This window comes from Cucurbita moschata, unplaced genomic scaffold, assembly GCF_002738365.1.
Source record: "Cucurbita moschata cultivar Rifu unplaced genomic scaffold, Cmos_1.0 Cmo_Scf00015, whole genome shotgun sequence".
Lineage (NCBI taxonomy): Eukaryota > Viridiplantae > Streptophyta > Magnoliopsida > Cucurbitales > Cucurbitaceae > Cucurbita > Cucurbita moschata.
The window spans coordinates 766,985-778,236 of NW_019268531.1; the positions used below are offsets into that span (position 1 = coordinate 766,985).

The 11,252-nt window shown below is 34.8% G+C and overlaps 1 protein-coding gene across 1 annotated transcript in view; it reads right to left on the bottom strand.

The window, feature by feature from the left end:
• Positions 1 to 858: 858 nt before the first annotated feature.
• The window catches only part of LOC111453742 (protein MRG1-like), an 11,001-nt gene continuing 607 nt past the window's right edge, over positions 859 to 11,252 (bottom strand). The window contains exons 2-11 of the mRNA XM_023094963.1: positions 9,441 to 9,494; positions 9,286 to 9,299; positions 6,517 to 6,659; positions 4,894 to 4,929; positions 4,145 to 4,185; positions 3,462 to 3,560; positions 2,660 to 2,739; positions 1,778 to 1,947; positions 1,570 to 1,654; positions 859 to 1,333 (exon numbers count right to left, since the gene is read on the bottom strand). Of these exons, the coding sequence (XP_022950731.1) occupies positions 1,243 to 1,333; positions 1,570 to 1,654; positions 1,778 to 1,947; positions 2,660 to 2,739; positions 3,462 to 3,560; positions 4,145 to 4,185; positions 4,894 to 4,929; positions 6,517 to 6,659; positions 9,286 to 9,299; positions 9,441 to 9,494 (813 nt within the window). The 3' untranslated portion in view covers positions 859 to 1,242. The remainder of the gene's footprint in view (positions 1,334 to 1,569; positions 1,655 to 1,777; positions 1,948 to 2,659; positions 2,740 to 3,461; positions 3,561 to 4,144; positions 4,186 to 4,893; positions 4,930 to 6,516; positions 6,660 to 9,285; positions 9,300 to 9,440; positions 9,495 to 11,252) is intronic.

Sequence of the window (11,252 nt, forward strand, 5' to 3'; positions counted from 1 at the left end):
CTATCCTTTCTCACTCAAATTTATTATTCACATACAGCTCAACCGGCTTGAGGATGGATGCAATGATACAAATCCGATTGACTCACCCAAGAGGCATTACAAACCAAAAAATTATTGTAGCATCATGTACGAAAATGACAGAAATCTAATCGAAAATGACGGAATCTAATTGACTCACAGTTTCGTGGCAGTCGTTCAATATTTGAGCATGATTTGGAAACTCTTCTCCTCATGAAACGACAAGAACTTGAAACTTTATGAAACTGATTCCACTATGAATTGTGGGTTACAGGGCATTCGGTCTTTCTTTATTTCCTGTTCAACCCTTCGATCATCTTACCATATCCGTAGAACATCACAAACAGATCACATTCACAGTCTACAACTCACAAATGCAAACAATTATAGTGTGTGTAAACAACCGACCTTAAATTAGAAATAAATAGAGTCTTAATAAATAAGGAAAAGTTACAAAAAGTAACAAAAAGTGACACAAAGCAGAGTTTACAATTGAAGAAACCCAACCTGATTAATAATCAAACAAATTCAGGAGTATTTGATGATAAATATTAAACGAAAAGGCCATACATCAACAACGGATTGAAAGGCTATAAAAACCAAACACACAAAAAGTTACACAGAATTAGAAGAAAAAGAAACAAAAACAAATCATTCGAACTGATGAAAAATTCAACTCATAAAAATCGTCCAAAAAAGAAAGAGTAAGTTTTAAAGACATTGAAAAGCGAACTAGAAAACCAACACCCAGAAATACTGAATTAAAATGATGATTATAGTCAACCAACACGTTAAAATTCAATGAATAATAGCAAAGATAAATTAAAAAGGTACAAGAAATAATTCACAAGACAGTTTCTGATTGGATTTCATTACAGTTTAAGCGTTCATTTCGACAACTTGTCATAAGCTTGCAGTTGGGACTACTTTTCTATAAATAAAAAAGTGGACAGCAATTTAGCTACTCGAGTAGAACTCTTAAATGAACACAGTGCATGCACCAAACCAATATCAATTACAAACGAACAGATTATTCTTTAACAAGAGAGAGAGAGAGGGAAAAAAAGAAAGGAAAGGAAAGAAATAAATACGGCTTGAACAGTTACAACAAGAGGATTGATTTGACTATCCAAGGCAGCATGCATCACAGAAATCTACTACCTCCCTGCCAGACTATGAATTGCAAGCATGAAGGTGTACATGCCATGCAATAAGGATTCGCTGTCAGTCATTCTTGCCCTTACCCTTTCCCTCATTAAGTTTAAGGCCCTCATATGCCGAGACAAAGAAAGTACTCTGATTCTTCGCCAGAAATCTACATCCAAGAGAAGAACTAATAAGCATTACACGGCTAATAAACAACCGAAATTAATTCAATTTATTAGTTCCTAGCATTCCTCCTAATGGAACACGAGACAAAGATATCAAGAAAAATTGGTACATGGTTATAAAAACGATTTGTGAGCATGCATGTGCCAGTTTAGTTTCACTGTTCTATCACATTTCAAAAAGTAAATATAGTGTCAACATTTATAAGGTTTGCGATGATACTTCAGAAAGTCGAGCAACTTATGGTGTAGCCGCATCTGTGTTTCATCTTCAATATTCACATATGCCAAAAGCGCTGGCAACTTAACTGAAGAAACAATAAATAAACTAAACGAATCAGAAATGATATAAAAAAATGTGGCGTTCTCAATGAACATTATGGAGGATTGGAAACTGATGAGTACGGGGATCAGGATGTGCCTTGACATACCAAAGAGGCGTAGCAGATGTTCTGCACCATATATAGTTGATGGAGAGACATTATCTACGACTAATTCATGATACTGTTCACGCTCTTTATTGTACAAGAGCAGTACAGGCAATGCTTTATCAAAATAACATCGTATTCCTTTCAAGATTTCTCCCAGTGAGTCGGTAATCCTATACCAATGAAGAATAAATAGTCAAAGTCAAGTCTTGTAAGCACGAGCAATTGCTCAGATTTCATCTGAAGGAAAGAACCGAGGTAAGAAATTAATTTTGAAGTGTTATATACTAGAACAGCTATGAAAGGATGAGGAATTTTATGAACTACAAACCGTTTTAGAAGATCTCTATTAAGTGATATAACAGGGATAATAAAAATAATAAGAATCCAGCTCTCTTATCATCTTTCTATTGAACACCCTCCAAAAAGTGTTTCAAGTCTATAAAAATCACTCACTTCCTCTCCCTAAAGATTTCTGCTCATAGTGTCTCCAAGGGCTAGGGTCTTCTTCCTAAAGGGCTAGGGTCTTCTTCCACATCAAGTCAACTTTATTTTCATAGCCTTAACCAAACAGCGCCAAAAATGCTACAAATAGTCCTGATCCGAATATTTATATGAACAGTTTGGATTACTGTAATTATGAAAGTAAAAGAAAATAAAACTATTACCAATTTTCCAGGAAGTTCACCGTCAACTTCAGACACCGTTCAGCCGTCGAGCATTTAACAAAATTATTAAGCCGTTTAAGACACGTGGTTATCAATACAAGACTATTATAAAAGAAAAATCCATAGACACAGGTAAGGAAGAAAATTAAATCCAAGCACTTAACTATGATCAGATTCATGCCATTTTGTATTCTTATTAAGGTATAAACAAACTTACGTGCCATCCCTCTTGGATCTGTATTCCAAGTACTTCGTCAAAATATCATCAACTGTAGGTGAGCGTGGAAGTTTGACTAGCTGGCAGAATCATCTGAAAAATCAATATGCTAACTAGACAGATGCATGGATAACTTAGGGGGCAAGTCTCTAATGCATTAATGTGACAAGAAAAATACTTGAAAGGGTCAATTAATCAAACTAATCATTAATTTAAAATTGGATAATAGAAAGAAAAAAAGGTTATTAAGGACCATTTAATTTGCAAATGAAAAATGTCAACTATTCCACTTTGCAACAAAAACTTGGAACCTAATTTAATGAAAAAGAAATAATATGGACAAATGGAGTAAGTTGAACTGGAGCATAAGCTATCTGTGAACTGCCGTGTGAAATAGAAAAAAAAGGTATCCACATAACGATATGGAATTGTCGGAAGTGAATGTGAAGAAATGCATAGTATAATGACAGTTATTAGAGTAAAAGTGCAAGGAACATGTCCTAATCATTTCAACAAATGTTCAAATTTCACCTACTAATACCTTCTGACGACCAAGTAGCAAACTGTATTAAGAGTCCTCTGTCATAAAATAATACAATTTTTTTATAGGAAACATTAACCATTCATTGATATGTTGAAATGAGATTTAAAAAAAAAAGGTCCTATCGAGTAATAATAACAAAAAACACATTTATCGATTAGTGATTGTAGATAGGCTACAGGAGGAGACAATTTGCTCCAAGTAATAGGTAAAAGAAACGTGGAGAACAATCAGTTGATATGTACCTTAATCGATATGTACCTTATCCTGCTGTGTAACAAATTCCCAATCATCAACAAGTTGCTTTCTTAGTGTTGAAGGTATTTGAATCTTGATTACTTTTTCTACGGATTGATTGTCCTTTTAAAAAACATGGAACCATATTTTATCAAATATAATGGCAAGAAAACGAGTGTAGAGAAAATTAAGAGCAATTGAAGATATGAATACTAAAAACTGTTGGCAATACAGATAATTTATATTTATACACATACGCACAACACAAGCACAATGAAAATACTGAATCAAGCACAATGAAAATACTGAATCAACACACAACATAGAAATATAGAAGTTCAGCATCAACTCTATCATCAATGAAGGGAAGGGAAAGAATAAACCTAAACTCCTTTTTATTCAAGCGAATGAAAAAGATAAAATGTATTCCATTGCACAAATAGATGGTCTTCACCTTATTTATTGCTTTGCTTTCTATTTTCAAATAAGACAATGGGAAAAAGAAAATGATGATCAATGTCCTAAGCTATTACTGTGAAATCTGGATAGGAAAAATCCAAAACCACAATTGTTTCTTGCTTTTCAATCCATAGAAAGATGAAGCTAAAAGTAAACTCGTTATATACATACAGCTTGAACAAATTTATACTGAAACATTTTCTTACAAAATTACAACTTTGGATCTCTATTCATGATATAAAACCTACCTTGGTGGCTGAGTCATTCTTTCGTTTCTTCCCCTTTGGTGCTGCAACAAATATCAACAGAACAATAGAAGTATTACAAGCACATATTTAGTCACAAAAACAGGAAGAAGAAAATGGCATTGTAATTTATCGCAGGAGTTGTTTACAACTGGCTATGGGAAAAAAACAAAGAGGAGACTTTCTCGGGAAGAAGGAACAAAAAATTTAAGGAGGCCAGTTTTAACAAATAATTTTCATAGTATGGTACACAAAGATTTTAGTTTTAATAAAATAAGGAGGGTGGTAACCCTCCAACCAAAGTGTGGCCAATAAAGAAAAGTGGTTCCAAATGAATGCTCTTTCCAATTTGTGGACTGAATGTATGTTAGTAGTTCGAAAGTCTTGGGATGAGAAAATACATTCATCTTCGACCTTGATAAGTGACTGTAAAGTTTTAAGAGATGCTAGGCTGAGATTCAGGCTGTCCTTTCCCTAATCAGGTAAAACTTTCATTTCAAATAGGTTCCCCAAATCAAGGTACTGAAGCAGGTAAGGTAAGGTCTTCAGGTCACGCCAGTGTGCAATTCTAAAAAAATTCCAAGATCCACAATGAAACTACATTCTCTATACTTAATGAGCAAAGTGGCACCTTTGGGGTCAAATAAAAAATAATAATACTTCATTGTTTGAGCAACACAGTGAAATGTAGTGGAACTAAAACGAGGAACAAAATAGAAAGAGTTCAAGAAAAGTGTGAAAATAAGCAATACCATTGTTCTTGGGGTCCTCTTTCTCCACTATTGCATCTACAAGGAAACAAATTTCAGTAATTTAATTAGGAAATGAAGAAAAGTACAAATATTACCATTAATGACCAGTAGTCGAAGCTTTAGCTGAATCACACACAAAACCTCAAATGCAACAATATATCGCATCACAGATTTCTAACAGAAATTATTCATAAGTTAAACTTTTGCAGACGCATAGAAGAAACTTAATGATTTCAGGTAGACAATAATCAATAGATTATTTTTTAAAAAATAAGAACAGCTATTTTAATTTATTTTTTTATCATTTACATAGCACTCAATAATTTGTTGTTTTCATCTCATTGATATATTGAGAAGTTCGTTTTTGTTAAGGAAAAAAAAAAGTATTTCCTATTACTAATTATTGGTTAAGGTGTTGGTGGGAAGATTGAAGAAAGCGTTGTCTCTTACAGTCAATAGTAATCAACTGGGTTTGCAAAAAATTGAGAAACATTTATGACGTTTTCTTTGCAAATGAACACAAGAGGACTGGAAAGAAAAGGGGAAAACCGGCTTCATAAAATTTGTCCGGGAACATACATTATTTTGGGTCGATTGAAAGTAACCAATACCAATGCTTTTATGGGGAAAAGAAGTTTTGACCCCAAAAGTAGAAGAGCTTGGAGTTTGAAAGTGAATCTTTAGGAAAAGTTACTCAATCATTCATAGTAAACCAAGTGTATGAGATCCCACATTTGTTGGAGAGGGGAACAAAGTATTCTTTATAAGAGTTTAGAAATCTCTTCCTAATAAACACATTGTGAGATCCCAAATTGGTTGGAGGGTGGAATGAAGTATTTTTTATAAGAGTGTGGAAACCTCTCCCTCATAGATGCGTCTTAAACCGTGACACTGACGGCAATACGTAACGGGTCAAAGCAAACCATATTGGCTAGTAGTGGGTTTAGGCTGTTACAAAGTCAAAATGTAGGGACCCTACAGGGGCTTAGATAGGGGGGATCCTGGTCCCTTTTATATTAACTTTTTTTTTATAGCCTTTTTATCTTCACTTTCAACCGTTAGTTCTTCGATGGATTCATAATGCAAGATCAAATTCATAGTCACAAAGAAGAAAATGAAATCAAAGGGTTCAAAGGGGAAGATCAAAAAAGTCTCCCAAAGCCCAGGATTACACACGGACTCTCCTATTCATAAAAGTTGCTTAATTGTAGCCAACATGAACATATGTGGGTACCTCTACTTTTTCTAAGAGGTCGTGGGTTCAAATTCTCCTATCCATGTAATGTTTAATAATAATAAAAAATAAAAATAAAAAATCTCCACTGGAATAGGATTCTGACAATACAAAATAGTCGTTATGAATAAGAAGATTGGTAGAAAAAACATATGAGCATGCAAACCAACAAGTGACAAGGTTAGAAATTTGTTGTTGAATGAGCTGGTCCTTCATTGTCCAAATTGGAAGGAGAAAATGAAAACAAATACCTACTTTTTAGACAATTTTAGTCATACTCAGAATCATAGGCAAGTATAACGAAGTAACAGATGCATAGAAAGATTATACAAAGTCAAAGATGTTGACTTTGGACGCATGATTTGGTGAACTAAGAATTTGAAAACTACCGATCAAATTTTTTGGCTTTGCTGGTGCAGATCGTCCAGACTTTGAGCTCTTTTCTACATACCCTTTCTCAAGGGCTCGCTGCTTCAAACGGTTCTCTTCAGTACATTTCATCAGCCGATCTACGCTTACCCATTCGTCCCAACTGTTAGCAAGATGTGCATTGTAATAACTATTGTATTGCTTTTATAAAACTGACATAACTATCATAAAAAGATGGTATACATCCAATCAAAGCTAATAACTTCTATATTGTTTTCTAAAAGAACATTCTTGAAAAGAAAAATGCAACCAACTAAAGAAAAATTCTATTGCATTCTCGCCAGACGATTTCTAAGAGGTTACCAGTATTGCGTGGATAAGAACACAACTTAAACATTTCTCCAACAGTTGATCAAGAAAAGGCTTCGGCATGAGATGACGTAACCAATACAAGAAAAACTTGAAAGCTTAAAACTTTCATTTTCAAATATTTTTTTTACAAAAATCTGGAAACAGAAACAAAAGTAAAGCCCTGCACCCAACTTTATTTAATTGGGTCTGAAAATCTAACCCTTCAGGAACCAAAATCGCAAGCCATGCTTAAAGAAAATAGATACTGATGTAAAATGTTGGAAATGCTCAAATTAAATGACGGAAACTACTATCATCAGATTTGGAAAGTAATCACTATTATATATTGTTAAGTACAAGCTTCTTCTGAGCTTATAATTGTTTAATGAACATAGAATCATATATCAATAAGCAGTGCAAAAAAGAATTATTTATGTAAGGCCCTCATTCTTCATACGACTTTATGCTATAATATAAAGCATGTTAACCAACTATTCAATTTTGAAAATACATTTGCAGGAAATAAAAATGGAAACGGGAGGTTTCAAGTTCATTATCAATTCCCCTTCAAGAGATTATTTGAAGATGATATTCATGAAATCTCAAACTGGGATAGTACCTACCCCAATTGTTGGAAAGCAAAACTGTAAAAATAAAACAAAAACCCTAAAAAATTAGTCTGGATGAATTATTGTAAGCCATACGTCTACCAAAAACCCTAAAAAAAGATATTCCAAATCACTGATGCAAATTGACATCCCCACCCAACATGCTCCAAACATTCAAAGGGTTTCTTACACGCTCTACACCACTGATGACCATACAAGATAGAGACGATCTCTAAATATGATCCATGGGGTTAATCCTCAATGTTATTAGCGGTACTCCTATGGAGCTACTTACGTTATGGAAGATATGTGTGAATAGATATGGGGTAAAATAAGCGTATGAGATCGGAGTTAAGAGGAGAAAGGTGGTTACCATTTTGTGTCTTCAGAGAGAAAATACCTTTTGAATATTTGCAACTTTGGTAACTATCTTTCTCTATAACTAGCACCAAACACAGAAATTCTTCCCATTGTCTACCAGTCACCCCAAACCTCCTTTCAAAAGCCTCGAAGTTTCTCTCCATTTGAAGATATTCCAAATGATGGTCAGAAGGAATTTCATTAATGAGAGAAGCCAAATTCTCTAGGCTGCCCATGCTTCAAATTGCCTTGAGGATTTCCTCCTCTTGAAATGGCCTTCTAACTAAGAGCTGCTAAATCTATTGAGAGGGACCACATCGACTCCATCATCTTTGAAGTGTAAGTTCCAAAAGAAGCTAACAATCTCTTCTTCAGTCAACAACAATTGACCCATGCTACTTTCGGGAGTAGAGATCAAATTTCTATTCTTCTTGATTGAGATCCATCTATGGACGAAGGCAGTGTTTTCATCCCCTACCTCTTACCAATTAATCTTACATTTCTGGCTCAACATTCTTTGCTTACTAATAATCATTTCAGTCAAGGAAGCTTTCAGCCTAATTCTATCATCGTTTTGCTAAGGAGAAATACCACCATGCTAGGTCAACTAGGTAATTTGGGCAATTTGATGAAGAATCTCATGTTTTTTCTTTTTTCTATATTATTCCCAAATACCTCTCCAAGGAGGAAATGATCTGAAGTAGGACGATTTAACCTCTTCAATCTAGAGATTTCAAAATCATCTACCCAACCCCTATAAAAAAAAATTATATCAATCCTCAAAGCCGAAGTACTCTCCTCCACAATAGTCCAAGTAAATTTGCCGCATAACAATGGGGGATCTATTAAATCATTCACAGCTATAAACTTATTGTACTTCTAGTAATTCTATTGCAATTAAGTCTCTCTTCCATCCATCTTATCACATTGAAGTCCCCCGCCATACACCAAGCACCTTCATATAGCCTAGCTCAATCAAACAATTCCTGCAAAACTCCTTACACCAGTAGGAGTTACATGGGCGTAAATCCCCTAAATCCAGCCATCTATAATGTCCTTAATTTTATGCTCTATCGAAATAGAGAAAATCCCAATGGCAGAATCCTTAACAGCAATGCAATCCTCTTCCACTGAAGTAAAATGCCAACTGATCGCATCTAAAGCAAGGCAAAGATCTTTGGACAAAATTATAAGCAAAGCTGCAAGTGATGAAAAAATGACCCGGTGTCTCTACATCCCTGTTATGCTTCTAACATTCTTAAGGAAGTTTTAATGTCATTTTAATAAAATAATGTGAAAGTAGAAAAAAATGAAAAGGAAAGCAGAAGGAAGAAGCATATAATTGCTAGCATATGAAGCCTAACTAGATGAAGTCACACGATGGAGGAAAAAAAAAAACAACATCTACACAGTAGATGAAGTGACTGAAACAATAGTGAATTCAAATATAAAATAGAAAGAGAGACTCACTTTTTGTTCCAGCCCTGCAAAATGACAAATTGGAAGCAGTCAGTAACATGAGAAGAAACTTTTCACTTAAACAAACATACTCTATATTAAGATTGTCACTCAAAATCAGAAGAAGGGAGGCAAGTAAAATTGCAAGACAAGGAAGTGAAACTTACTAGATAGTGCAGAAAGTATCTCCATTCCTTCTTCCTAAGCTCAACTTTTTGAACCTGAAATGTAAGGGCATAAACTGGATAGCTACTTGTTTGATCATTGTGGATAAGGAATAATATGGCATCGATTTCCTTTTCATGTGAGATGATACAAAATGGGGATCCTAGTGAAGAATCAAGTTGATGCAACTTGTTGCCTTTTGTTTTGTAGAAATAAGACGTAGTTTTTTAGTTTTATGTGATAGTTGTTTTATGCTCTTTGTTCAATTAAGATGCATGTTGAGTTACTTCAGAGATTTTAGGAAATTGGTGTTACCACGTTGTTATGCGTAGGGGTATGTTGTTGTGCATAGGGGGTCTGCCTACCAAACAAGGAGTGCGTTCCAATCGCAAGAAAACTCACATTTTTTGCTAGCAACTCTAGGATCTCCTTTAATAAGGTTCACAAGTTGAATCCAAAGACTAGGCATAATAGTTTTGTTGATTATGACACTCACAAGAAAAGACAACATGTATGGATTCAAAAATAAAGAAGAATGTTGGTAGGAGTACAACTAATATTGCACAATCTCCTGGAGATGTTGCATCCAATCAGAGGAGAAGTAATATCTCTCCCTCAACGGAACACATTAAGCAAGACGAAAGTGAGGTAGCTGAAGCTTATGATACCTAATTATCTAACTGATTATGATGTTGAGGTAAATAATTCCTCCATTTTTTTCTATCTTGCTCTCTTACCATCGATTCATGAAAATTATACTGCTTCAGATGATGAAGTTAAATGTATGAATATCATATTCTAGCGGATAATTACAAAAAGGTTTGACCACCAAAGCCCACAAAGAAACATGAAATTTAAAAAGGGACCAAATATCATATTCTATTATTCCTCTCCATCCACAAACCCCAAAAAACGGCACATGCCCTGACTTACCATAAAAAGCTTCCTTTCTCATGAAAGGAGAGAATGGTGAAGAGACTCCTTGATCATCTCCCAACAACCTATATCTCATGTGTCCAGCCAACCAACTCTATGAACATCTCCAGATATATGGTTTGATCTTTAGCATTTTAAAGTTTGATATCCTATTCTTTTCAAGATCTCAACACTCCTAAATGGAGTTATATCAGATTCATGCGATTCTTCTTGTTTATCTTGGAAGATTCTTTTAGAAGAAACTTGAAGGATAAGAAGATTGTTGACTTGAGTTCTCTGTTGGAGAACTTGGATTCAGTTAATTTGGTTGAATTTGATGATTCAAGTAGATGATCTCTTGATTCTTCGGGATTATTTTCAGCCAACTGTCTCAATAAGAAGCTTACAAACTCTTCCCAAAAGAGCAAATATTCTTTAGTGGATCATGCTAAACAGCGGCATAATAGATCATATTCTCTCCAAAAGGAGATGTCATCTTCAGCTTTGCAGCCTTCTATTGTCAATTATGTTTCGAAGTAGCTGAATCCATGTGTCATCTCTTTTTTCACAGCGCTTTTGCCAAGGATTGTTGGAATTCGTTGTTCAATTTTTAAATTTGAAATGTGCTCTCCAAGGACTCAAATTCTGTGCGTTTTTCCTTCGTCTATACATGGTCCAAATCCTTTTCTTCTTTGATAATGTAGGAAACTTGGTCATTTCCAAAGCTCTCGTGTCCCCGTAACACTGACCTCAGCTAATTGAACCTTCGTACGGTATTCTCTTTCTCCGGTCATAAAACCGACAAAACAAGCGAAAGAAATCCAATAGCCACACGCGAAGGAAACAACTGACGCGATTGAATTAGGGTACAAAAATAATCCCCCCCCCCCCCCCCCCCC